This window comes from Phyllostomus discolor, chromosome 2, assembly GCF_004126475.2.
Source record: "Phyllostomus discolor isolate MPI-MPIP mPhyDis1 chromosome 2, mPhyDis1.pri.v3, whole genome shotgun sequence".
NCBI lineage: Eukaryota > Metazoa > Chordata > Mammalia > Chiroptera > Phyllostomidae > Phyllostomus > Phyllostomus discolor.
This window is the reverse complement of record NC_040904.2, coordinates 190,665,544-190,692,451: the sequence shown is the minus strand read 5'-3', so window position 1 is coordinate 190,692,451 and position 26,908 is coordinate 190,665,544. Positions and strand designations below refer to the sequence as shown.

Here is a 26,908-nt window from a genome sequence, read left to right as displayed (position 1 = left end):
TGAGCAGTTGAAAGCAAACAAAACATGTGAAAAAGAGTTGTCTGGTGGAATAATCCCAGTGCTTCCCTTCACTGGACTTGTGCAGCCACTAGAAATTCCATTTACAAAATATGTTTGTTGGCATGGAGATCTCTTTATGATAAATGTTAAATGGAGAAAGCAAGTCACAAAACTATAATAACATCTTGAATATAGAAAACCATGGACATCTCATTTATTGAGGGATTCATCTGGTTGAAAGAAACACTCAAATCAGCTTAAGCTAAAAAAAAAAAAAAGCAAGCGCACCCCTGGACCCTGGGTGGCAAGCAGGAGCTGTCTGGATGCAGGGCAGTCCTCTCTCCTGCCCCCGGGACCAGTGCCCTCCAATTCTAGTTCCTTCATTTCTTTCTCTGCCCACCAGCTTTTTCTCCTCTGCTGCGTGGAAGCCGAACATGACCTCCCAGTCGAAATACACGGCTAGATTCTCTGTAACGCAATTCTGAATTTCTGGCGTATAGAATGGAATTGGCCCAGCTTGGGTAGGCGAGTCCACCTCTCGTCCACTTGGATATCACGAGGGGTCATTTTGTCCACCTGGCTGCAGGTCTTCCTCTCAGCAGGCGCATTACTGGGGCAGCACGAAGGGAAACAGCAGACGCCTGAAAGGTAGTTCACCGTATTGTCACAGAAGAAAAGAAATACACCAAAATTTTAACAATACTTATCACCGACAGACTGGATCATGGTGGTCCTTACTTTATATTCTTTTATGTTTTGAGAGTTTTCAACACTGTTAGGAATAAGTTTTAGAATCAGGAGAAAAGTGGGTTTGGTTTTGCTTTTTAATATGTAACATGTCTGGGGTCCCATCTCTAATACGTGCCCGCTTGTTGGGTGTGGGAGATGAGAAGTCCAATGAGTAATGGACATTCTCTGTCCTCAGTGAATCTACCTCCTTGTGCTGGCTGCGCCTTCCTCAGTTCATCCATACCTCACCAAGGACTGGTGGGATTCCAAATGGTACCTGCACCCAGTGCAGTTATGTACCTCTGGACTCCAGTAGCAACTCCAGTCCGTACTCCGTGACTGACTTACTGATCAAGTGCATTTGTTGACTCTTGAATTGTTTCAAATAACTATATCTCATCATCCCCCAAAGGGCTGATTTTTAAAGTAAGGAAAACCACTCTTAATTTTTTGTTAATACCCTTTAAGGTGACTAGACTGATGTACGTTATGTACAACAACTACGAGCTTGCTGGTTAAAACTCATTTTGAACTGGCTTTCCCACAGCAACTCTTTGCTGGTCTCTGTGCCTAGTATTTAAACCGTCAGTTCTTCCTGCACTTGTAGGAGCTGAGTCATGATTTCTCCTGCACTGTCCACACTTCCTCCATCTGCACGTGTCAGTCAGCCAGCACGTACCGTTTCACGATCACGTGCATGGCCATACATGTCTATTTCAGTTAAGAGTTTGGGTGGAGTGTAAAATCATATTTAAGTGTTTCTTCTATCGTACACACAGAGAATACTATCCCTAAATTTACCACATATGACCTCTAGATGAGCCTTTGTGGATTTTACTATGGTTAGGGCTATGGTTTTAAAGATGTTCCTGTGGTTCCCTTTGAATACGACCTTTGGTTTTCATAGTAGAGGTGACATGATATAGTGTGAAGCCAAAAAGACCAGGGTTTAGATTGCAGCTCAAATGATAGGACCATTAGCAAGATGTTTGACTTCTCCGAGCCTTGGTTTACTCATGTATAAAGTGAGAATAACACCTGCCTCTCAGTGTAGTTAAGATTAAGTATTTGTGCAATACCTGTCATGTGTTAGATAGTAAACATTTGCTGAACAGAAGAACTGAAAAGAAAGTTAAAAAAATGAAGTAAACTATCAGGAAAACACCTATATAATTTTCCTGAAGGGCGGTGACTTTGATAATAAATAAATTCAGTTAAAAAAAAAAACAGGGTTTGAACTTCCAGCCAAGATAGAGGTATAGGTAGATATACTGTGCCTCCTTGCACAACCCAAAGAAGGACAACAACAAATTTGAAAACAAAAAATAACCAGAACTGCTAAAAATCAAACTGTATGGAAGTCCGACAACCAAGGAGTTAAAGAAACATTCATCCAGACCAGTAGGAGGGGCAGAGATGGGCAGCTGGGATGGAGAAGATGTGAGGCAAGGTGGTGTCTGGCAGACCACTGGTCCCACATTTGTGAGCAGATAAACTGGGAGGAACAACTGGGGAGTGAGACAGGTGGTGTAACCCTGGGTTCCAGTGCAGGGAAATAAAGCCTCAAAACCTCTGACTGAAAAAAATCTGTGGGGGTTGCAGCAGTGGGAGAAACCCCCAGCCTCACAGGAGAGTTCATTGGAGAGACCCACAGGGCCCTTGAATGTACACAAACCCACCCACCTGGGAATCAGAACCAGAAGGATCCAATTTGCTTGTGGCTATGGGAAGAAGTGACTGAAGGCGGGCAGAGAGCTGAGCAAGCAGCACTGTTCCCTCTCAGACCCCTCCCTCACAGTGGGGCCAGGTGGGTTGCCCCGCCCTGGGGAATATCTAAGGCTCCACTCCTTACTATGTAACAAGCACTCAGAGACAAAGAAAAAAAATATGGCACAAATGAAAGAACAGATCGAAGCTCTAGAAAAAATATAACTAAGCAATGAAGAGACAGCCAACCTATCAGATGCAGAGTTCAAAACACTGGTAATCAGAATGCTCACAGAAGTGGTTGAGTATGGTTGCAAAATAGAGGAAAAACTGAAGGCTATGAAAAGTGAAATTAAGGAAAATGGACAGGGAATTAACAGTAACAAGAAGGAAACTGAGACTCAAACCAATGGTTTGGACCAGAAGGAAGAAATAAACATTCAAACAGAACAAAATTAAGAAACAAGAATTCAAAAAAATGAGGAGAGGCTTAGGAACCTCCAAGACAACTTGAAACATTCCGACATCCAAATCATAGGGGTGCCAGAAGGAGAAGAGGAAGAGCAAGAAATTAAAAACTTACTTGAAAGTGTAATGGAGAACTTCCCCAATCTGGCAATGGAAATAGACTTCCAGGAAGTTCAGGAAGCTCAGAGAGTCCCAAAGAAGCTGGATCCAAGGAAGCACACACCAAGGCACATCATAATTACATTACCCAAGTTTAAAGATAAGAAGAGAATCTTAAAAGCAGCAAGAGAAAGACAGTTACTACAAAGGAGTTTCCATAAGACTATCAGCTGATTTCTCGAAAGACAACTTACAGGCAAGAAGGGACTGGAAAGAACTATTCAAAGTCATGAAAGGCAAGGACCTACATCCAAGATTACTCTATCCAGCAAAGCTATCATTTAGAATGGAAGGGCAGATAAAGTGCTTCCCAGATAAGTTAAAGGAGTTCATCACCACCAAGCCCTTAATGTATGAAATGTTAAAAAGGACTTATGTAAAAAAAAAAAAGAAGATAAAAAATATGAACAGTTATAACAATTATAACAAACTCACAACTATCAACAACTGAACCTAAAAAAAAAAACACAAACAAGAACATATTAAGCAAACAACTAGAATAGGAACAGAACCAGAGAAATGGAGAGCACATGGAGGGTTATCAGCAGGAAGGGGGAAGGGAGGAATGGGGGGAATGGGGCAAAGGTACAGGGAATAAGAAGCATAAATGGTAGGTAGAAAATAGACAGGGGGAGGTTAGGAATAGTATGGGAAATGGAGAAGCCAAAGAACTTGTATGCATGACCATGGACGTGAACTAAGGGGGGCGGGGAATGCGGATGGGATGGGGAATGCAGGGCAGAGGGGAATGAAGGATGGGAACATGAAACAACTGTAACAGTATAATCAATAAAATATATTTAAAAGAAAAAGAAAAAACAGGGTTTGCCAACTAAAAAAGAAAAGATGCAGAAGTCCTTTTAGAATCAAATTACAGGAGTGAAGGTCAGCCACTCCTTGGATGAAACGTGGGCGGGGAGGGGAGGTGGGTGGAGGGGGCAGGGCTTAAGGAGGAAGTGGTGCTCCTCCCCCAAGCCTCACTAAAACCTGAGTCCTAAAGCTGGACAGGCAGCACCAGATGAAGCCTTAGACCACACGAACCTCCCCAAGTGAGAAGCCAAGAAGACTCGGGGAAAGTTTCCTCTTAAATTTCCTGGGGAGAGATTCAGGTATAGAAACACCCTTCCTGCCACCTACCGGAAGCAGAGGAAAGCACTGACAGCTTCAAGACCAGGTAACACCAGGAGGCACCAGTCTTCACTCTCAGCCTTCCCAGGAGGACACAGTTGGCTCTTCAGTTCTGGCTTTACTAATGAGGCAATGTAACTAGGGGAGATGCTTACTGAGTTGTTTAAACAGTTCATATCATGTAAGTCTCAGAATGCAAAATGACAGCTTAGAATCTAGTTCATTAGAATTTCCAGGAAAGAGAAAGGAGATATTTCATTTTCTCTTTCACTTCTCCTTTGCTACAGAAGGCTGGGGATCATTCAGTTAAGATTGTATAAGTGGCTGAATCATTTTTAACACAATGCCATTCTCTCTCATTGCATGTATGACAAGATAGGTGATGGCATGACAGCCAGTCAGTGGCCTGGAGATGCTGACTTCCTCCCTAGAGCAGGGATGGGGCTGAGGGCAGGAATCCTGGGTTGGAGCCCAGAGTCCTGAGCATCTTGTGGGAACTTGGTCACAAGGTCTAGGCCTGGCAGACTCCTTAGGGACTTCCTTGAGTACCAGGCCGAGATAACATGAGCAATCCCTCTCCCTCCCCTCTAGAAAGCTCCCTCCTCTCTGGCGCCCTGGCCCCTCTCTCCTACCATCAGAGCTTGAGTCCTTTTGTTTGATAAATATGACCTATGGCTCTGCCAGTTTAGTATCTACTTTACAAAGTTAAGGCAGTTTACCACATGCCTCATCTCACCCTTAGGATTAAAGAGCACATCATACTCAGACGTGACACCCAGGGGAGGAGGAAGGAAGGCTGTCAAAGGCTGGAAGTTTGGAGATGGAAGGAGAAGGGCAGATAGCCTCTGAAGGGCATCGAGGGCACAGGGTGCTCCAGGGGACGCTCAAGGCAACCAGCCCAGACTGAGCTCATCACTTGCTGTAGGAGCCCTCCTTGGAGATGAGTGTCTACGCCGGTGAGGGACACTCAGGCCTCATCTGTGTCCAGAGCAATGAAAGTCAGCTCTTTTGCTGAGCCTGTTGCCCCAGGGGCCTCCACACCCCTCACCCCTAGGGCAAGCCGATGCCAAGTGAACCCAGTGTAAGTTGTATCCAGTTAAACTTGTAGTTTCACTCATCCTGGGAGCCTGCTTCCTCCATTCACACATCCATTACCTCCCACAGGGGAGTGAAATGTAACCTCAGCAAACAAATCTAGAGCTAGAAAAATTCCCAGTGTGTCTGGCAATAGCAGAGGTTCAGGCGCGCCCCCTGCAGCTTTGGGCTCCCAGGCTGGACACACACTGCCCACCCAGCAGCGCCTTCTCTGCAGGGGGAGACGAGAGGACTCGGGTGGGAAAAGAGGCCAACAAAAGAAACTTTGTAACCTTGCTCTGGGGAGTAGGTTTGTGTAGTTTGCTATGTAGATAAGGAGAGAGTATGTAAATACAGGGTGGTGAGCCATTCATTGAGTTAGAACTAGTCTCACAGGTCTTACGGGGAGCTCCTTCTTCCCTCCCCGCTCTGAGCGCAGGGGGCCCCACCCAGGGCTTTGTTTCCATATTAACATTGTCTTGAAACTTACCGTTTTTGCGTTCCCAAAACCCAGAAGTTGGGCTTTCACTTTCAACTGGAGTAGCTGAGAGCAGCAAGGATCCGACATGTGATAACTTAAGTCACCGCTGCTTTAAAATAAGACTTAGCTGTTCATTTAACATGGCTCTCCCTTAACAATCTGCACTTGTTAAATGCATTTGCAGTGTCTTAGCCAGTACTTTTGTGTCTCCATGCATCCTCTTTTAGCCGAGTGCTTGCTTCCCAGGGCCTGTCCACAGCGCTCACCGCGCTCCGCCCCCTCGGGAGGTGTGGCCCGGTTCGCCTGGGGGGGTCGCTGCTTGAGCCCTTGCACGGTTCTCTACTTCTCACCCTTAACGTTGCTGGTTGCCCCCTCGGGCCAAGTACTTCCTTCCTCTCTAGCCTATAACACAACAAAAATTTCTTTCACAAATGGAAGGACTGTGTGGTCCTTCTTGACCTCAGCGGTTTCCCTCTTTTTCTGACCTTGCTTCTGAATCAGCATTTAGCAAACTTATTTCTTAAATAAGTTGGACCCTTCGTCTCTCCAACAATGCCACACACGTGTGCAACACACACACACACAACTTTCCAGTACTCCTCACACTGTGTTAGAAAGGTATGGTTTTTTGTTTGGTTTGGTTTTTAACTTACATAGAGGTTTCTTCGAAAGCGTAGTCTTACGGCTTGAGGAGAGGACTCACCCTTCCTTCTACGCAGTACATAGTTCCTGTAGCATCCAAATGGACTTCTTGCCGACCGTGTCCTGAGCTGCCCAATTCAAAAGGAAGCTTCAAAATAAAAACCTCATAGATCCTCTCCTGACACATTCCAGTTCTGGGCTCTTGCCTGGGCTCAGTGACTTCCCAACCAAGTCGCTGCCCAGAGTTCTGACCACACAGCTCACTTCACCCTGTCGGGCTCATTCTCTTGCTTTTCCCAGGTTTCTCAGTCTGGACCTTTGGCCCACTGTCTTTGCTCACACTTACCTGAGGTCTCAATAGTCCTAAGCAACATCTTTCACTCATAGGGTTGCCAGATTTGCATAAAAATCCAAGATGCCCAGTTAGCTTTGTATTTCAGATAAACAACATATACTTATTTTAAATACAGATGGTCCCCCAATTAATGATTGTTTACTTGTGGTTTTTCAACTTTACCATGTTGCAAAAGTAACACGCATGATAAATTACATGAGTTAGTGAACACTTTAGTACAAAACAGGCTTTGTGTTAGATGATTTTGCCCACCTATAGGCCGATGTAAGTGTTCTTAGCATGCACAAGGCAGGCTAAGCTATGGTGTTCGGTAGGTTGGGTGTGTTAAATGCACTTTTGACTAATGATAGTTTCAATGCAATGGATTTATCTGGACATAACCCCATCAGAGACCGAGGAGCAGCTGACCGAGCATGTCTCCTGCAATACTGGGGACATAGTTATACTAAAAATTATGTGTTACCTGAAATTTGACTGGATGTCCCATATTTTATCTGGCAACCTTACACACATTTGTCATTCATTTGTCAAATATTTATGGGGAACTTAGCATGTGTCGGGCATTGTGCCAGGTGCTGGGAATGCCAGCCAGGTCCAGTGTTTGTACCTTACAACAGACATACTTGCATACACACAGTGCACAGGGAGAAGTATAGGAAACTATAAGAAGAGTGTTGATTTGATGTTGAACCTAATCTTTGTAGGTGATTCATTAGTTTTCTTAATTGCTGCATTTAATGAGCTTGCTTTTATAAATATTAAAATTTACTTACAAAAAGGCAACCCTTCAAAATAATGTCATTTTAATGAATAAGTATGCTAATTTTGGTTGAGCATTTCTCATCTACCATGCACAGTGTGAAGGGCTTTGTATGTACTCATCCTTTTTATCCACATCCCACCTTGATGACGGAGGACTTTTTATCCCCAGCTGACTGGTGGACAAATGGAGGCACAAAGAAATTAAGACTTGCACCCAGTTCACACAAGTAGTAAGCCCAAGGACCAGGCTTTGAACAAGGTCACCTGAGTCGAGAGACCAGCACGTTAACCACTGCTCTGTGCAAACCAGCACGTGTCACTGCTTCGCAGTGTACAAGGGTTTTCACAGTTTGTCATGCCATCTCCCTACGTGGTTGGCCAGTGAGATGACGTGAGTTGCGTTTTACAAACGGAAACCAAGTCCTGGCTTTCCCGGGCCTGGCCAAGGAGCAGTTCCTCAGACAAACGGCTTTCCTGTCATCCCAGGTGTGGAAACAGGAAGCACCCAGCTGGCCTGCAGGGCGGATATTCCGTTTCCTACCGATGCCAGAGTCAGAGAGAAGAGTTAGAGACTGGGCGTTGAGGACCAAAGGCATTTTGTGACTTGTCCGAGGACTTTGCAAGTTGGACCTTGAGCCAGCCCTGACCCTGCAGCCTCCAGGCACCCAGTCCAGTTTATCCGAACCACGTCACACGGCCTCAAACCCTGTCTGCAGTCACTGCCCGTTTCTCTTTTTGTCGGTCTTGGTGTGAGAAGGCACAATGGGGAAAAAGAAGGGCTCCTATTGATTTGTTATCGCACCAGCTCACGTGACCAAAGATAGTCTTAAAGCCAGACCAGTAAGGGAAGAAGAGAATATGATTAAGAACCACCTCGAGGGCAGAGTCAGAGAGCCTGGGACGACAGGTGTACTAGAAACAAATACTAGCTACCCTTTCTGAGCCAGTTTCTGCACTGAGACGTCTCATGCATTGGCTTGTACCCTCGCCACACCCTTGTTATTTTCAACTAACCCCTAGGAAACTCAAGTTCAGAGAGGTGAAGTACCCTGCCCAGGTCACACAACTAGTCAATGCCATGACTAGGATTTGAACTCAGGACTGTTAGTCGGAGGAGCTTAAGCTATTTTTCAGTCCATCTACGGTGAAACTTTAATTGAGTGAAAGTTGGTAGATCCAGGCTTTCTGGCACATGGAACAAAAAGGAAAGTGTAGTCCTTAACATACACCAGAAGAAAGTAAAGTAGACTATTAACAGAAAAGGAATTATTTCATGAAAGCTCAGATTGAACAGAGTCAGTTTATTGCATCTATCTGTTTCTTCATGTGAAGATGGAAATGAAACCCTTCCCCTCTGTCCCTGTAATTTTTTGTCTTGCGTCCATCTTCCTAAATCATGTCTGTGATCCGGTCACTCAAAAAAGCAGGATTTTTCAGATGAAATATTACACGGAATACCAAACATAGCGGGAGCAAATCCACACAAACTAAAAGGAGAGGGTGAATGAAGGAGGAGAGAAGGTGGGAGGGGCCTTGCACCCCAGACATTTCCCTCTCCCGAGCTGGCCTTCCCCGTGCCCACCTGCCCTCTCCCAAGAAGACCTTTAACCGCCCTCCACAGTCTTGGGCTCCTTTCAGCCTAACATTCAAAGCTTCCCATCCCCTGGCCCCAGTGACCACTTGATTTATTGCCGCTCCACATTCCTGAGACCCAGCTAATCACGAAGGGCATGCTTACGCCAAATGGTTCTCTCACCACCCTTCAAACACTCCGCAGATTCACCCACAGCCTCCCCTCTGCCCATCCTGTTCTCAGCCCCAACATCCATCCACCCACCCACCTAAACCCTTTCTGTTGTCGAAGGGACCTTCACTCGCCCACTGCTTGCAGCTGTCTGTTCTGGCCATCTTCCCCACCCCCGGCCCGGCCCCCCGCATCCCTGCTCCTGTCCTAGCTCGCTCTTCGGAGTTGACTACACACACGCCTCTCTCCTCGTCTCCATAAGATTGAACTTTCAAAAAGGACCCTGACTTTTCCCCTCCCCTCCCAGAACCAATAGAATAGGTGCTCTGTAAATGTTCACCGAGTCTCCCCTGCCTCTCCTGACCCACAAAGAATAGGTGGCCCACAGGTAGAGGACGCGTGTGCCCTTTGTCGTTGCAGGCCCGCCATGTGCACCCCCGGCCCGTGCGACCTGGAGGAGATCCCCCTGGAGGAGGACGACACGAAGAGCATGGAATTCCAGATCCTGGAGCACTACACCAAGCACCATGTCTTCAGGATCATGGCTGCTGTGTCCTCACCAAAGCCGCTGAGAACAAGAAGTCTGTCCCAGAAAGTACTGGGGAGCTGGTCAGCAAATGAGTCGTGGACACAGGTGTCGTGGCCTTGCAGAGGTTCCCGATCTAGCGAGAAGCCCATAAACCTTGCCAAGAAAAAGTCGTCTTGGAGAACATTCTTCGAAGGGGCAGAGACAGGGGCAGGTTCGCAGAGCTCGACGACAGAGACCCAAGCCAAGAATCGAAGGCGGGTGGAATTTCAGGGGTCTCGTCACACTCAGCAACGGGCTAAGTCCTCTTCTAACGTGGAAGAGTGCATAGAGGCCGAAGGTAGGCTTGGTGGTGGGGGCGGGGGTGGGGGGGGTTCTTTTTTCTCCCGTAACCAAATCGTTCCCTCCTTTGTGTGAGTGGTAGTTCATCTCCTCCTAGCTGGTGATGTGGCCTTAGGCGGGGTGTCCATTGTGCCTCCATTTCCCAAGTTATTAACAGTCAATAATAATTGCCCTACTTTTCTCAAGACTGAGCAGAAAGGATGAGGATGGCAGCAAAAGGTGATGGGACTGGTTTTCTGGCTCCACGGTCTACGAATAAGCTTACTGTCCAGATTCTTCAGCCTCTGTGCCAGAGACCAGCACAAAGGAAGGCACTCTGGACAGCGGCTGGGGCAGCCGCTCTTCCTAAGGGAAGTCAGACTGCCTCTCTGGGCCCCTGCGCTTCCGTCTGTAGGTTCGGGCGTCTCATCCTCCCTACCCAGTGGAAGAGATGAAAAGATGAGGTGGCTATATACAAAAAAATACTTTTCAAAGTCGAAACCACCCTAAAAAACAATTGAGAAGTATTTTGACAAAATTTCGCTCAGCAGGACAAAATACACTGTGTTGAATAAAATATTTTCACAAAAGGCTTCATCATAGAGAGCTGCCCTTCAACCACAAACGTTGGCATAAGCTTCTTCAACAACGTCTAGTGCGGGAGGCCCAGCATTTGAAAGAAAGCACCCCTCCTGCTGGGATGATTGGCCCGGGTAACTTTCCTATAATTAGTCAACAGGTGGCGGTAATGTCTCAATTTTTAAATCTGCCCTCCCTGGCTTGCTTGGACAATCAGCTCGCATAAGGACAGCTTTAGATCAGTCCTATGGTCAAAGAAGTTTCCATTCCCCACCAGACACGGCGTTTGAGAACAGAAGTGAGGGTCGGATTCCCCGGGCAGCCCCCCACCCCCACCTGGGGGTACAACAGGCTCCTTACCCTGGGCATGGGCCTGAGCTCTGGAGCAAACCACAATCTGAAGGCATCTACATAGGCTTTTCTGCTGGGCCTGTTCTTTGGACTTCGCCAGGAGACGGAAGATTTTACAAACTAATCTTCTGGCTTTCTTGAGATAAGTGACATTCTGCCTTTCCAAATTACAGAAGTGTCATTTGACCTTTTTTTATTTCCTAAAATTTCGAGATCTCTATATACATACATAGACATCTCTAAAAAGTAGACAGTTACCTCCTACGTAGGCTTAGCTATAAACATTTTTATACAGTTACCTTCTCTTCTCACCTTTTTCTTTCCCCCTTGCTTTCGTGTGTACAAGCTAATTGTGTGGGTCGTTCGTTGGTTTTATGTTGGGTGTCACCCAAGAGAACCTCGAGTTCCATTTCTCTTTTGCCACTTATAAATCACAGCTCAGCAGCTGGCGTCACCTGGGTTCTTTTAACTGAAGGTCGCAATGTAGCCTGGGCTGCCATTGCCAGGACTCAGACACTGGGCTTAATTGAGAACTGTGAAGCGATGTCCCCAGGCCAAAGACTAGTACTGACAGGCCTTCTGATGTAGAAAAATGGATGTCAAAACCCATTTTAGAGACCCTCGTGAATCTTTTGTTTCTCCTCAGCTGTGATTCACTACACGTGAAATGTTGCAGTTAAGATTAGTCTCAGCAACATACGTATAGTGTTGTTTTCTTTTCACAAACTCACTTTTGTTTATGTGCTTTTCAATAAGTTTACATTCCAAGGGGGTGTGTGTCGGGGGGGAGGTGCAGCACTGCCTGGATCCCGTGTCCGATGGCCGTGGTAGGAAGGTTGTTCGGAAATTCCGCGCGAACCGGGCAGCCGGAGCACAAATTGCCTTTGCCCCATCGCTCCGGTTTTGTTCGGTTTGCCACCAGGAGTCACTATGCCGCTGTTTGCTTTGTGCACACAGCACGTCTCTGGCCTAGACAGGATCCATTGCCATCTGGAGCACAAACATCTTCGATTTTAAGAAGGGCTGTGTGCTCCCTGGGATTCTGGAGACCCTGCTCGTAGCCTGCGGCAAAAACTGGCCTTGGACCACAGCCTCTAGACATATTTGTCAAGATGGAAGTCCTGTTCCCAGCAGGCCTCCGCAGGCTGTGAGAACCTAGAGGTTATGTTTCTCTCCCACAACAGAAGAACCAAGTTCCTGGGCGACCCATATCACCCAGGCCTGATATGGTAGTTCCATACAGTCATTAGGGATTCTTATTCTGCCATCCCTTCACTAGTGGCTTCCAACCTCAAAGTGACCTTCCATTCCAAGGTGTCTGCTGTGAGTCCAGCCACTATGTCTCCATTCCCAGGAGAAAGAAAGAGGAAGCAAAGGAAGGACAAACATGACATGTGTCTTCTTTCTAAACAATTCAGCTCCCTTTTAGAAAGCATTCTTGAAATTGCCCCTAACTTCTTCTTACATCTCATTGGCCAGTCCTAACTGCAAGGGAGGCTGGGAAATGTAGTTTTATCCATGCATCCGTAGCTGCCTCTGACATTGCAGGAGTCTGTTACAGAAAAAGAAGAAAATGGATACCGAGTGGAAAAGAGCATTCTCAACCATGTGGAAATCTCTCACAACCTTTCTGCCCCTTCTCTTTAAAACAAATGCCTCAGGCCAAAGGCTCAATGGCACCTTCCCAACCCTGCCCTCCTTAGCCCCACAATGACCCCCCAAAATAGGCTCCAAAGAATGGGCGGCCTCCCTGTTCTCTCCCCACCCCCTCCAACTTCCCCTTGCCTATCAGGTGGAGCCTACTCAGACAAGAACAGAAACTTTTCTTTCTCCAATGTTTAAAATTAAGATATTCAAAATGGGAGTCTTAATTAGAGTTAGTTCATCTGAGTCAAAATGTATTTGCTTATGGTTTTTCTCCCACACATTTCATCTGCACTGCTCACTCCATGCCCCCAATTCATAGACATCTGTACACTGTACACAGGCAAGTCAGCCTGGGTCCTTCTGTACCTGCCAGGTGTCTTGTGATTGCCCTGCCACATGGAGGAGGGACGAGGGGGTAAGGTGGGGGGACAGCTTTTGGGATCTTTATCTGCCTTCTTTGGGTGCAAGATGGGCACAATGTGGCTTCTGGTGGGAGAACCACGCACTGACCATCCTAGACAGGCTGCACAAGTTTACCGAGGAAGAAGACACAAGCTTTTCTTTCCTGTGCCCTGTGGACACTGCAAAGGAAGGTTCCCATTGACTTCAGGATCCAGTCTTTTGCCATTTCCTTGCCAATGGCCATGGGTGACCAGGGTTCTAGAGGAGGCTGGTTGGGCTGCAATAAGGTGCTTGAAAAGTGGAAAGTATACTTGGTTTAGTGGTTAGCATGGGAAGGAAAGCATGGACCCTCCTGTCCTTGACCTGTCCATTCCTCTGTCTCTGATTCACTCATCTGTTTTTCAACCCTGTGAAGGGAGCATGAAAAATGACTTTTTAAAGGAGCCATTATGCCTTTTTAAAAAGAAGGCATTCCAGACAGAGCGTTAGTCTCTGTGCCCTTTCAGCACGTGCCCAGGCGGCGAAGGGAGAGCCCCACTGTCCTCGTGCTGTGGAGGAATCCAGGGAGAGAGGGTCAGACATCGCCTGGGCAGCTCCATGGGATGTCCAAACCTGCTCTTCATGTGACACAGTTCCTCCTGAGACCCAGGCATCACCTCTCCCTATCCTGATCTAGAAAGCCCAGCAATTTCCCAGGCACACCAGCCTTCCAGCCAAAACCCCACTCTGTTACTTCAAGCCTGTGAATTAAACAATATTGTTTCTCAAACATCCCATGATGGGATTGCTTCATCTGGCATCACAGACAAAGCTGGTACAAGCTTCTAAAAGTTAAGAATTTAGTAACGACTCAACAATGAATATTTTACTCCTAAACAACTCAGAAATAGCACCTGTCCCCCCAGCCCCCTCCCCAACCAGGGGCAAAGCCAACTTGTCTTTCATGGACTATGACATTCGGGAGGCCAATGTCATCAAAACCTTCAGGTCCCAAATGCTTTATTCTCTAGTTACATGTGCAAATACATGACATGCTCTTTTCCCAGATTATAAATTCTTGAAGGTCGTGGGCTGCACTGGATGTGTCCTTGCTTCCTATCAGCATTAACTAGATGTTTCCCAGTGGACCTGGGAGAGAGAGGAGGAGACAGGAGAGTTCGGTGTTTATTTGCTAATAGACTTGAGTAATGAATATGGCCAGAGAGCAGGCATATTTATCTTTCCTCAGTGACCAACCCCCATGGGCTTGTCAACTACTGAATGCCCTCCTATGTACATAAAGGCCAGCTCTCCAAAATATAAAGGATGTCCAAAAAATAAATAAATAAAAATAAAAGCATAATGAGCATTTCCTCAAGCAAAGAACTAAGCATACCCGCTTGTGTTTCTTCCCTCACAAAGGGGAAAGGGGACCCCAATTTTGCAAAGACTTCATACAGAGGGTACAAGACAATTGTTTCAAGGTGGTGACCCTTCCCCTGTGGATGACTCCTCCCTTGTCTCAGCCTCTGCCAGGCAAGTGCCAGCGCTTTCTGCGGGGCGGCCTGCACTGCACACGCACTCCCAGGCGGTTTCCCCTCGCTCCGGGCTGGTCTTTCACTGAGGGCAACTGCGCATACCAATGAGCTCGGCCAAGTTCTTCTGGGAAGGGCCTCTCAGCACCGTTTTGTCTTATTTCAGCTGTGGACCCCAAAGTCGCTTCCATTGCCAACCGAGTTGCTGAAATCGTTTATTCCTGGCCACCTCCAGAAGAGCACACCCTGGGAGGAAGCTTCAAGTCCAAGAGGAGTTTGGAACCGCAGGCCTTCTTGCACTCGCAGGGCCCAAGCTTCCAGCCTAGGTCGGCAAGTGCTAAAAAAGGTAAACTTCCCTCAGAGTGTCTGTGTGGGGCTGAGTGTTTTCCCGGCACAGAGGTATACGGGCATTTATGTGCTGGTTCAGCTCAGCACTCTGCGACTGGACCAAGGGCATGACAGCAACATGCTGGCGGCACTGACCTTCAGCCTGCGAGGCCGGCCCAAGCCAAGAGGAATGAGCCAGCAGATTGGAGCAACATGCCAAGTTCACTGCTGAGTCCAAAGAAAAGTCTAGTGAGGGAGAGGAGGAAATACAGAGCATGCAATCAACTTTGTCCACAGGGGGAAATGCAGTATTAGATTTAATCGTGTTAGCAATGGCCGGGGACCAGTTTGCTCACAGGAGTGCAGAGGGTCCAGATCCAGCAGCAGCCCAGAGATTTATAACATTGCCTTGGACTCCTGTGAAGGAGCAGGCAGATGTCGAAAACTATGTCTGGGGCAGAAGACAAAGCAGAGCTGAGAAGTAGTGATTAGACTGGGTCAGCTGTCACCAAAACTATAGCAATAGCTGGGACAGTAGACTCCAACAGACTTGCAGAAATCCTAGGGTGGAGGGGAGCCGGACCAAGTGGGAAATTCAGTCCTATACTCCCTCACTGTTGACAGCCCTCTCTCCTGGCTGTCGGTCCCCACACTGCAGTGGAGGATGAGGGACGGAGCTGGGGCCTGGGTCTGCGGCACAGCGAGGCTAAGGTGTCTCCCAGCCTCGGCAGCAAAGTGGTGAGTTTGTCCACCCTGTGCCCTAGCGTTGGGACCACCGTCTGTCAGCAGGGCTTAGAGTGAGGAGCTGGAGAAGACACCTCTTAGTCTGCTAAAAACAAAGCGTGTCCACTTCATTGCTATCTTGTGTGTGTCTGGGCAATGGAAAGTGATACCCCTAAACCAAGCTCCAGTTAAGGCCCATGCCCTCTGTGCACACGGGAAATTTGGGCCAGTGTTACAACTTTCCTGAGAGAAGCAGCAGCATGAGATAAAAAGTACACTCGGGGGATGGAGACACACATTCCTCCTTCTCCCAGGTGACTTGAATCTCAGACTTCCCACTCACCTTGCCCTTCACTTGACCTCCCTGGGACATGATTTCTTGGCCTCTCTTTCCCTTTTATCTGGAACAAACCCGAGGATTGTAGGACTTCACAGATTGTGCCATAAGTAAAAAATTCCGTTCTCTCAGTCACGGGCTTTTCTCTGTGGATTCTGTGCTACGGCAACGACCGTTTTCCTCATGTATCATCGTTAGCACGTTTGAGACAAGAAAAATCTATTACCGCACCTCCTCCGTTCTGACAAACAAACACACCAGCCACCAACCGTCACCACCTCTCTGGCCATCCACCATTTTAGCCTTTGGGGTGGGAGAACTTATTGATTATATTTCTTTTTACCCCTCCTTATTGTAAAGACACAGCATACAAAGTATACATTTTGGTATAGTAAAATAAATCAAATTTGAAAAACAGTGTGAAAAGAAAACAGTAGCAGGAAAATAAGGTGAGGCTAGAAATGACTCAAAATGCAGGCCCAGAAGACGACACCGGTCTCAGACGGGCGCCGTGAGCTTGCCTCTCCCCTGCCAGCCGCTGACCCCAAGGGGGAATGGGGTCAAATGGGGGATATACATATGCCTCTGCTCAGGAGAAGCCCGAAGAGCAGAGAGAGCAATTTCTCCTAAATATCTTTAGAGACAGGATCCCCTGTGGTAGAACCAATGTCTTCAGCAACGTTGTGACCGTAAACAGGGTGATGAATTTCACCTGAGAACTGGGGGCGAGGGAAGAAAGAAGAACAGAAAGTAGAAGGTGTCTTGAGGTGGTTTGTGCCTAAAATTCGCAAAGAGGATGTGAGATTTAATTTGCTAAAAATTACCGACCTCTTGTCTTCCTCAATCCCTAACCAAGCTCTAAGCACTGTCCCTGGGAAAATTTAAGATTATTTTTTCTTGAAAGAAAGAAATAACTGGGATTTTCCCAACAGATGCAGAAGATCAAATAATAGCCAAAATCGTCGAGCTGCTGAAGTACTCAGGGGATCAGATGGAGATAGAGGTATGATGGCACTTCTAGAACGAACCCGGTTTCTTTCCCCGCCTGGGCACTGGTACATGAGAACAGAATTGCACTCCAGCCTGTATTCCTTTTCGAAGTTCTGATTTCCACTTAGTCCTAAATTTTATTTCACTTGGAGTCGAAATTCTTCATGCTGGCTGCATCTCAAAAATGAATCACTTTGGAAAACATAAGTAAACCTTCTGGAGCCTCCTTGGAATTTTTGGAAACGAGAAAAGTAACTTTGTTATTGTAAGAAAAGACACCAATAAATTACAATTTGCTGAATAGAATTCTGAGTCTAGTTCCCCATGTAACTGATCCTCGGGGAAGTTTAGACTCTTGTGCTGGCCCCACGGCCTGGATAGCTGCGTCCCGCAGCTGCTCCAGGGCTGCAGCCCTGTCTGAAACCTCCCGCTACGGCTGGACTGCTCTCTGCTCAAGTCTCTCCCAGCGATCCGGCTGGGGAGGCCAGTTAGCGTTACTTGGAACATTGGGTTTCCTGCCATTTAGAAGCTGAGACCCGTCGTTCCAATTAGAAACATGTGAGAGGCGCCTGCAGATAAAGCGTTGGTGAGCAGGCTCCCCACTCCACTCCGCAGGGCTTCTGAACACCACCCCCTCCATGCCTGTCACCCACAGGCTGCAGAGGGGTCTCGAGGGTCTGTCAATCATGGGCCGGCCTGGGGACCCATCTCCTGGTTTGGACAGGATCCGGGGAGGGGGAAGAAGTCAGGCCCTGCAGAAGGGGGCTGCAGAAGGGGCAACAGCACTGACCACCCTAGTCACTGCGGGCTCTGTGGCTGCTCTCCCTGTGCCCTCGTCACAGGCTGGAGGCCAGGGTGCTGAATGGCACAGAATGAGACACAGTGAGAAGACCGGGATCTGAGACTAAAGAGAAGGGGCGGGGTGTAAACTCCGGGGCCACACGTTGAGGCAGACAGGGTGCAGAGGAAGCAGACACGAGAACATGGTATACGATCCCAGGACACCCCCGAGTCTCTCCAGAGCTAACATCAATGAACGGGAGTCTCGGGCAGTTGACTGCTCCCCATTTTAAGAATGACCTTGCCGGCCGTGGTGGCTGCCCTTCAGAGCCAAGGGCTGACCTTCCTGTCCCTAGATGAAGTTCAAGTAGATGCCAATAACCAAAGCAACAGTTGGGGGCCTGACCTGGGACGGATCCAGGAGATGTCCTCCAGGGTCCTTTAAGGCCTGAAGCTTCTGGAGCTCTCCCAGCAGCCTCCTTCCCACCGTCCCTCAGCAGTGACTTGTAGGTCAGGGAGGCCCGGACCAGAGGCGGGAGGAAGGCAAGCCCTCTGGCTACAAGGAGAGATGCTTTCTTTCTCGCCCCACAAATTGCTACTTGGGAAAAAACCTCACTTTGTCTGTCACACTCTCTTGATGATTTGGGTGATACTCTGCATTATATTTATTTACAGCACATGGTGGTTCTTCCTTTTATGTGGTTCCCCAGTAGAGAACTCGGGCAGGAGCACATAGAAAGTCTGACTTGTGCGCCGTGGGTGTGAGTTGCCCCCAGAGTGGGACAGTGACAGGGGAGAAGGGCCCGGCCCTGGCTGCAGGGCTTGTGCCCACAGCTGCATCCCGCACCTGGACCTCCTCCGGGTGATGCTGTGGAGCCCACGGGGCCAGAAAGGGCCAGGGGAAGGCCCAGACACTCTGTGGGAGACGTTCTTTTCTGGTGTTGGATTCCTTTACCATCTGGCAGAGTCCAGGCCTCCAGCTGCCCGCTGAGGTTTTGAGTTTAGCTTCTTCAGCCGGGTCCCTGAGTAAGAGGAGTCCATTCTTGGTGTGGAGGACTCGGGTCATTCCTGCTTCAGCTCTGTAACGCAGATAGGCCCCCGTGCCTCCTGGAGGCTGCGGGTGGGCGGGGCTCGGACACAGGACACTGCTCCACCAAAATCTTTCTGCAGCCTCTGACTCATCCCCAGAACATCCCTGTTATAAACAACATTTGTTGAAAACCTGCTCATCTTATCATTCCTCAAGCACAGAACCAGAGGATGTTCAAATAAACATTTAGTCCCTGCTAAGGCATTTCTGTTTTCACGGGACACCCGTCACAGTAACAGACATGGCAAGGATGGCTGTGAGCGAGGGCGATGTCTGCCTTGTGACTCAATACTTACTTTTCCGTTAAAAGTGTGGAAGTCCAAAGAAGGCCGAGCCGAGAGATACTAGGGGGAGGTAAAATAGAATGTGTAGAGCCATGGAAAGGAATCGGTAGATTCGGGTCTTTTTTTTTTTTTTAAGTGAACTCATGCCCCTCGGGGAGTCCTCCCTGATACCCTGTGCTCTCATAGCACCCTGAAAAATTTCCGACGTTTCACAAGCACGTCTCCACGTGGGGCACTGTGCCTAGTGTTTCACTCAATCACCCTGCAGTATAGTTACTGTCATCACCCCATTTTAGAGAGGACACAACTGAAGGTGAGAGGCTAAGTAATTTCTCCCAGATTGCACTGCAAGGAAGAGCTGGAGCAGGGGTTTGAGCCAACACAGTGACTTCTGAGTTCTGGAGTCAGCCCCTGACATGACCTGTAGCAAAGCACTTGGCATTGTGTTGTCATTGTCGCTAGACTGTGAGCCCCAGAGTGAGGGCCTGGGTCTCTCTTGTCCCCAGGACCTGCCCCTGCAGGAGCTCAGGAAACATCCTGTGAATGTGGAGTGAACGGGCTGTTCAGGTCCATCACCGATTTGTCCCGGTGAAAAGAAGTCGCAGAGCAGGCACGTGCTGGTCTGGCTCCGCAGCACATTGTGCCATGGCGGAGACCGGAACGCAGCATTTCCCACTGGGTGTTTAGCGGCCCACTGTCGAGCCAGGTGGTCTGCCCGACCGGGCCAAGCCGCACTACTGAACGCTTATCCTCTTGTACGCAGCTGAAGAAGGACAAAGCCTTGATGAACAGCTTCCGGGACGGCCTGACCTACCCCGTTTTCAAGACCATCACAGACCAGTTCCTCGGGGGGATAGATACCAGGGGAGAATCAGAGGTCAAAGCTCAGGGCTTCAAGGCCGCTCTGGCAATAGACGTCACGGCCAAGCTCACCGCCATTGACAACCACCCCATGAACAAGGTGCTGGGCTTTGGAACCAAGTACCTGAAAGATCACTTTTCACCTTGGATCCAGCAGCATGGTGGATGGGTAAGTGCATGTTATCAAAAAAGGAATCGTCCCCAATCTCAGAGTAGATGGGATGGAACGCTCGAGGGTTTTATTTTTTTGTTTTGTTTTGTTTTGTTTTTTTAGTGAAGGGAACATATCCATGAAGCAGTTCTCATGGGTTTTGAAACTTGAGTGGCAAGAGATATATCCCATTGGTGGGAACATACTTTTAGTGATTATCTTCATCAATAAATATTTACTGAGCTCCCAAAGGGTACACGGGCTATGTGTGTCAGGGGGCAGGGACTGGGCAGATGTGACAGGAAATGAGGAGATGCTGAGAGATGAGATGTTCAGATAGATGTGATCTCTGTGTTCACAGACTCTGCAGGCGGCAGCACGGGGCAGTGAGTCGGGAGAGGCAGACCCTGCCTCACACTCTCAGAGGCTGAGAGGATGTGGGGACAATCCTCAGGCAGGGGTTCAGGGTGATGATGACATTTTTGTGTCATTGGGGCTTTGACCCAGAATTTTGACCGGGACAAACGGTCAAAATTGCTTTTTAGTTTTTGATACAAACTAAAAAGCAAACGGTTAAATTTTCATCTGTTTTAAATGACCCGATACCAAACAAAAGAGATATCTTCACCCCATGCCTCAGCCTCAGCCCCTCCCTCCTCCTCTATCCCCATGCCTTGAGATTTTCTCCGAACTGTCATGTTCAGACAGCCTCCTAGGGTCAGCCTTGTCAGAATGCTTTGCCCCAGAGCTTTAAATCTCAGAGGATAGGGCCCTGGCCCCACATCATCATCATCATCATCATCATCATCATCAGTCCTCTTTCTCCCAGAATGTTCCTGGGCCAGCAGCGGGGTTCAGTCTCTTCGGAACGTGGCCAGCATGAGCCGGGGGTGTCCAAACCAACCTTAATCTCTCGGCACCCAGAGAGGAAGTCTAGCCGACTTTGCCTCAGGGACCCAAGTGCCCACCGGGCTCTTCCGTGGAGGCCCGTGAGGCTACCCTGTCTTCGGATATTTCCTATTTCCCACTTTTGTGCCGGGTATGCCAGCCCTTAAGTGGCTGAACAACTAAGGCTGTTAAGTATTTTACATTTAAGCAGCCTCAACTCATGCTAAGAGGATAGATTCCTGGACACTATTTCAGCGTTAGCTGTTCTTCCCGCAAGGACCCCTCCAAGTCCCTCCTCCGCCGCAGAGCCTTTCCCAACCGCCCCGGCTGGTGGTCCTCACCGGCCTCTGGCCCTCCTACAACACTTCCTGCCTGCACTGTAATTACATGCAGGAAGTCACCATCATTGTTGGTCCTTAAAATATATTCTTCCATAGAGATCATAAATATCAATTGGGTTCCCAGGCCAGTTCTCAGAAGTCTGTTTAGTTAATTAATGTAACAGAAATGCCAAACGTGTTCTATAAACAATGGTGGTTCCACACCGAAAGCACAAGCAAGAAAAGAAAAAATAAGCTGGACTACTAATGAAAATTTAAAACTTTTCTATTTCAAGGGTCATCACAAAAAAAGTAAAAGCACAACCCATATAATGGGAAAAATATTTGAAAGTCATACACTTGTATTTAGAATATGTAATGAACTCTTAACACTCAAAAACAAAGAGACAAATAACCCAATTTTTTAAATGGGCAATGGATTTGAATAGACATTTCAGCAAAGAAGACATACAAATGGCCAATGAGCATATGAAAAGACGCTTGCTTGGCATCTTCATTGTAACATTAGGGAAATGCAAATCAAAACCACAACGAGATGCCATTTCACACCCACTAGCACGGCTGAAATAAAATAGACGAGTGTGGGTGAGGACAGGAGAAATTTGAACCCTCATGCGTTGCTGGTTGGATGCTAAAATGGTCCAGCCCTTTGGAAAACAATTTGGCAGTTCCCCAAAGTGTGCAACATAGAATTACCAATTCCACTCCTTGGTATGTACCCAAGAAAATTGGGAACAAATGTTCACATAAAGACTCGTACGTGAATGTTCATAGCGGCATTCATTATTCATAAGCCCCGAAGTGGAAAGAACACAAATGTTCATCAATAGTGAACAGTGACTAGAGAAACCAAATGTGGCATATTCATACAATGGAATATTATTCAGCCACAAAAAGGAATAAAGTATTGACAGATGGATGAACCTTGAAAACATGATCCTAAGTGAAAACAGTCAGACAAAAGGGCCATCTATTGTGTGATTTCATTTCTATGAAATGTGCGGAATGGGCAGATCCAGAGACAGATGAGCGGCTTCCCAGGCTTTGGGGAGAGGGAATGGGGTGTGACCGCTAATGAATCGGAGTTTCGTTTTGTGATGAGACTGTCTAAAATCAGACAGAGGCACAACTTTGCACACATTCCAGAAGCCAATGAAGTATATAAAGAATACATTTTATGGTATATGTCAATAAATCTGTTATGAAAACAGTGGTTCTAAGTCTAGTAAGCAAGCAAAAAGGGGGAAAATACATTTTTATGTACTTATTTTTTAAAATTTATATGCTAGTTTCTAATTAGAGAAAAATAGGTGGATTCTTCAGTAGAAATAACAAAGGGAACTTTCAAAGGCTTTAGAATTTGATGGCACTAGTTCTTTATCACTTGCCATTTCCATTCCAAATTTATTAGTTTACTTTTTCCGGACCATCAAAAATCCCAATTTCAAGGCTTGGCCATAATTTAGTTTTATTTGGAGCGTGAAGCTGGATATTAGGAAAGGGAGAAAATAAGACAGGACTAATTTTTCAAAGTGATAGAAAAAGAGTTGTAAAAAATAAGAATGTTGATCTGAAAACATATCTGTGAGTCGCTATGAGCTACAGCAGGCTGAAGGCAGTGCGGGCCAAGCCCCGTGCTCGGTTTCCCCAAACAGGGAAAAAACGGAGGCCCTGGGTGGCAGGGCTCCAGGGACTTCCATCGGCCCTGGGTATTCCGGTGCCTCTCGGGGATGCCCTTGCAGTGGTGTGGAAGGGAGACAATGATTCCTAAGCTTTCAGGAGCTCAGGGTTCATTCCTAAGTTTCTCAGTATTCCATGCAAGCACATCTAATCTTCCCAACCAAGCTGCAAATCTGTAAGGGCAGAACTACACACTTTTATGCCTCTTCTCGTCTCTAATAGCTCCCACTGGTTGTATATATATCATAGATGTTCAGCTAATAACTTGAAGAATAATGAATCAACCAATCAAATGAATAGCAACTCTGTTTACAAGGCATATGCTAAACAAGCTACCACGGGATTTTAATTTACCCTTTGGCCCTTTTTCCTCACTGTTCACACAATCGCCCTGCCCTCCTGTAACCTCTCCCATTCCACAGCACCCTGAAAGGAGAGGCTTATAAAAGGAGAGGAAAGCCATCAACCTTTCCTTATTCAAAATTCTTTTGAATTTTAAATACAGCACCTAAGCCCTTTACCATTTAGCCTGTTAGCCCTGGATGTGTAACCCAAGTCCTTCGCTGGCGTTTTCCTTGCAGGCATACCAAGGATGCCGGTCACCTTTCCAAACCCTCCCCCATCCCTAATATAGTCTCTGAGCCCCGGGTCGTGCCTGGGATAAGAGAGCGGAGTTAACAGGCATATGTTTTCACTTCCACAGTGAATCCAACTTGGAATTTTAAGAATCTAATTTCTCTTTTTCCCCTCTAGGAAAAAGTGCTTGGGGTATCACATGAAGAAGTAGACTGAAACATCAGAAGACGTGTAATCTGGAATACTCATCAGCCAACCGTGGGCCCCGGGCACATCGCTCTCAGCAGAGACTCCGGGAGAAAATAAACTCGTGCAAGGCAGACGGAGCACTGACGTCGTCAAAACCGTTATTCCCCTGAATCCAGAGGCATCCGGAGAGGCCTTGGTTATGTCTCGTAGGCTGCAGTCCGTGGCCTTGCCATCCGTGTTTTTCAGGCCCTCCACTGAGCGTGTGAGGAGATCTAGAGAGGCTATTCCTCTCAAACATTCAGATCCGAAACCATCACCCCGCCCCTGGCGGCCACCTTAGGGAAAGTGTGACACTCGCCGGCCTCGTGAGGGCGAGATGATAAATTGCGCATGTGCCTACTCTTGGGTTTCTAGCACTAGTTGTTTTTTTTAAACGACGCTTGGGATGGCCTGCGGACGTTCTCTGGAGCATCCCTTTAGGAAGAGGCTGCTGTGCGTGTTAGCAGACACCGTTCAGAGAGACTGGAGACGACGCCACCTCTGCGAGTTTGGGGAAACACTGCCACACCCGCCCCTTTGACTCCCTTCTCTAGGAGGATTCTCGGGCAGTTTGAGAACCTTTCATTTGGCAGAAAACAACGGCTCTACTGCCCTCAACTTGCATAGACCTCCTCTCTGCCTCTCAGGGCCTTCGGGGATTTCTTTGTTATTTATTGTGGGAGGGTAATGATTAGTAGCTGGTACGAAAAGGTGTCATAAGACTATCTTGTGGTTAAAGCAGTGAGAAATCCTACTGCAATTTCTGTCAGGATCCAATGAGTTAATTTATAAAAAGTGCTCAGAACAGTGCTTAGTCTTGGTGCCAAGTAAGTGTGCGCTTATGTCCACTGGTACGTGCTGTCCTGAGCTGAGCTGAGGATTTGCTCTCCTCTCAAAGCAGTCGCTGATTGTTTTTCTGAAACCAATACTGTTTGGAATGAGGTATTTTAGTAAGTAAAATATGTCCCACAGTAAGTAGTTAAGACATACAGCAATGTTTAAAATTGCTTTCAAATTATAGGGTCTTACAAATTTCTGAATCTCTAGCACCCAACATGCAGTCTGACATAAAATAGGTGTTGGAAAAAACCTTTGATGGACACATAAATGAATGGGTTATTCAGATACACTTTCAACTTCAAGAGAAAAGTGAGTCTATCTATTTTCACATGCTTCACTATCCAACCCATCTCAATGGAACCGAGTTATTCTCTTTCTTTCCTCCCCACACTGAAAGTCAGAAACGTCAGAGCTAAAGGAGTCTCCTTTCGCAGATGGAGACACTGGAGACCATCTCTTCTCCCACTGTGATCCGACCATGTCAAACTGTCTGCAGGTCCCCGAGTGTGTCATGTACTACAAGTGTAATCTTGTAATCCAGAGGCTTCGTAACACCATGTTCTCCATTTGCAGTGTCCTTGCCTGCTGGCCCTTTTCCCCCTATTTCCTCTAATTCGGCTAACTCGAGCCCATCTTGCCAAATTCACTCCTTCCACAAGCAACCATTCATAACCCTCTTTCGGCCATCATTTGGCAAAATCGTCTCTCAGCCATGGGGCTACATTTGGATGCTTTTCTTCACAAGGATGCTACATAGCACCATGTATGTGGACATTATACTTAATACATTTATACCATAAGAACAAGTCTTTCACGCCAGATTGCAAACTCTTTCGTAAACAAGTACGATGCCTCATTTAACTTTGTATACCTAATGCCTGGCATATTTTCAGGGCACCATTGCAGAATCATGCCTCAGCCTTACTGCTGTAACCTATAAATCAGTGAGACTGGAGTATGGCCCAAGGTGTGTATGCTTTTAACAAGCTTTTTAAGTGTTTCAATGTCATCTGTAGCTTCCATCTAAGATAAAGTAATAGTAACTGAATTTAATCTCCTGCTTAAAATAACTAAAAAAAAGACAAAATGTTTGAAAGAATCATTTTCAAGATGTTGTACATCAGGTAATGAAGAACTGGTCCGGAGAGATGAGAGACAATGTGAGCCCTGTGCTTGCCCTAGAACACCGCAGGTAGAGAGTGTTCGGGCTGTGTCGGAAGGAGAGGAACCCACCATGCAGGGCTCAGCAGTCGCCCTGAATAGAGAAGACAGAGCCTGGGAGTCCAGGAAGGCCAAGGCAGCTCAAGTTTGCAGGGAAAATAATGGAGAGAAGAGAATGGCACACAAAGCTTCAGAGATCTACAGATAGGTCCCCTCAAGTTTTCAGATGAATACTGAACAATACATGCACATGAAGATGTTATCTAAGGCTTCAAAGAAGAACACCTGAAAATACTATGGGAACACATTCTCAAACTCACACAGGGTTGGGAGTTGTGCCTATTTCCACTATCCAGAATGGAAAAACCTCAAAATTTGCACTGCAATAGGTAAAATACTCAAGAATTTTGCCTACCAAATGGGAAAAAAATAGCCCAAGACTAAACATACTTCTGGTTCTGCCCAATAAAGATGAAGAGCAAGAAGCAAAGGATCAATAACTTAGTTGTGTTCCAGAGCAAAGCTCATGAATCTTCACAAGATCACAAAAATACCCAACACTCAACAAGGTAACATTGACCAAGTCTGGCATCCAACTGAAAAATTACATGGCATAAAAAGAAACAAACAAAAAAACTAATGAGGAGAAAAATCAAGAAAAGCCACCCTAGAAATGATACAGCTGATAGAATTACTAGACAAGGATGTTAAAAAACTATTATAATTGTATTCCATTTACTCAATAAGCCAAAGGAAAGACTGACCCTTGAAGTCCACACAGAAATTATAAATATGATTTAAAACTTCCAAAGGAATCTGTAACTCTGAGATGAAAAACAGACCAGACTGGATTAACAGCAGACTACAGTATGTAGGAGAACAGAAAAGTACATTCAAAGACATAGCAACTGATTCACAATAAAACACAGAAAAATAAGACCAGGGGAGAAAAAAGCAAAAGCAATAGTGAACTTTGGATAACTTCTATCAGCCAATCTATGTGTAACTGCAGTGAAATATATCCAAGTCTGATAAAAAACTATAAGCCCATAGAACCAAGAA

At 46.9% G+C, this 26,908-nt stretch overlaps 1 protein-coding gene across 1 annotated transcript; it reads left to right on the top strand.

Annotated features, from left to right (window-relative positions):
- The first annotated feature begins 4,034 nt into the window (after positions 1-4,034).
- BCL2L14 (BCL2 like 14) lies at positions 4,035-25,184 on the top strand. The gene is made up of 6 exons (XM_036019329.1): positions 4,035-4,237; positions 9,670-10,115; positions 14,756-14,935; positions 16,909-16,979; positions 19,884-20,150; positions 23,795-25,184. The coding sequence occupies exons 2-6, from the start codon at positions 9,677-9,679 to the stop codon at positions 23,831-23,833; spliced, it is 996 nt and encodes a 331-aa protein (XP_035875222.1). The 5' UTR covers positions 4,035-4,237; positions 9,670-9,676; the 3' UTR covers positions 23,834-25,184.
- Positions 25,185-26,908: the final 1,724 nt, after the last annotated feature.

Bases quoted from the DNA above. Each gene is read 5' to 3' on its own strand.
- BCL2L14 (XM_036019329.1), top strand. From the start codon at position 9,677: ATGTGCACCCCCGGCCCGTGCGACCTGGAGGAGATCCCCCTGGAGGAG. The intron at 16,980-19,883 runs GTATGATGGCAC...TCTTGTACGCAG, and splicing joins GGGATCAGATGGAGATAGAG to CTGAAGAAGGACAAAGCCTT. The intron at 20,151-23,794 runs GTAAGTGCATGT...TTTCCCCTCTAG, and splicing joins TCCAGCAGCATGGTGGATGG to GAAAAAGTGCTTGGGGTATC.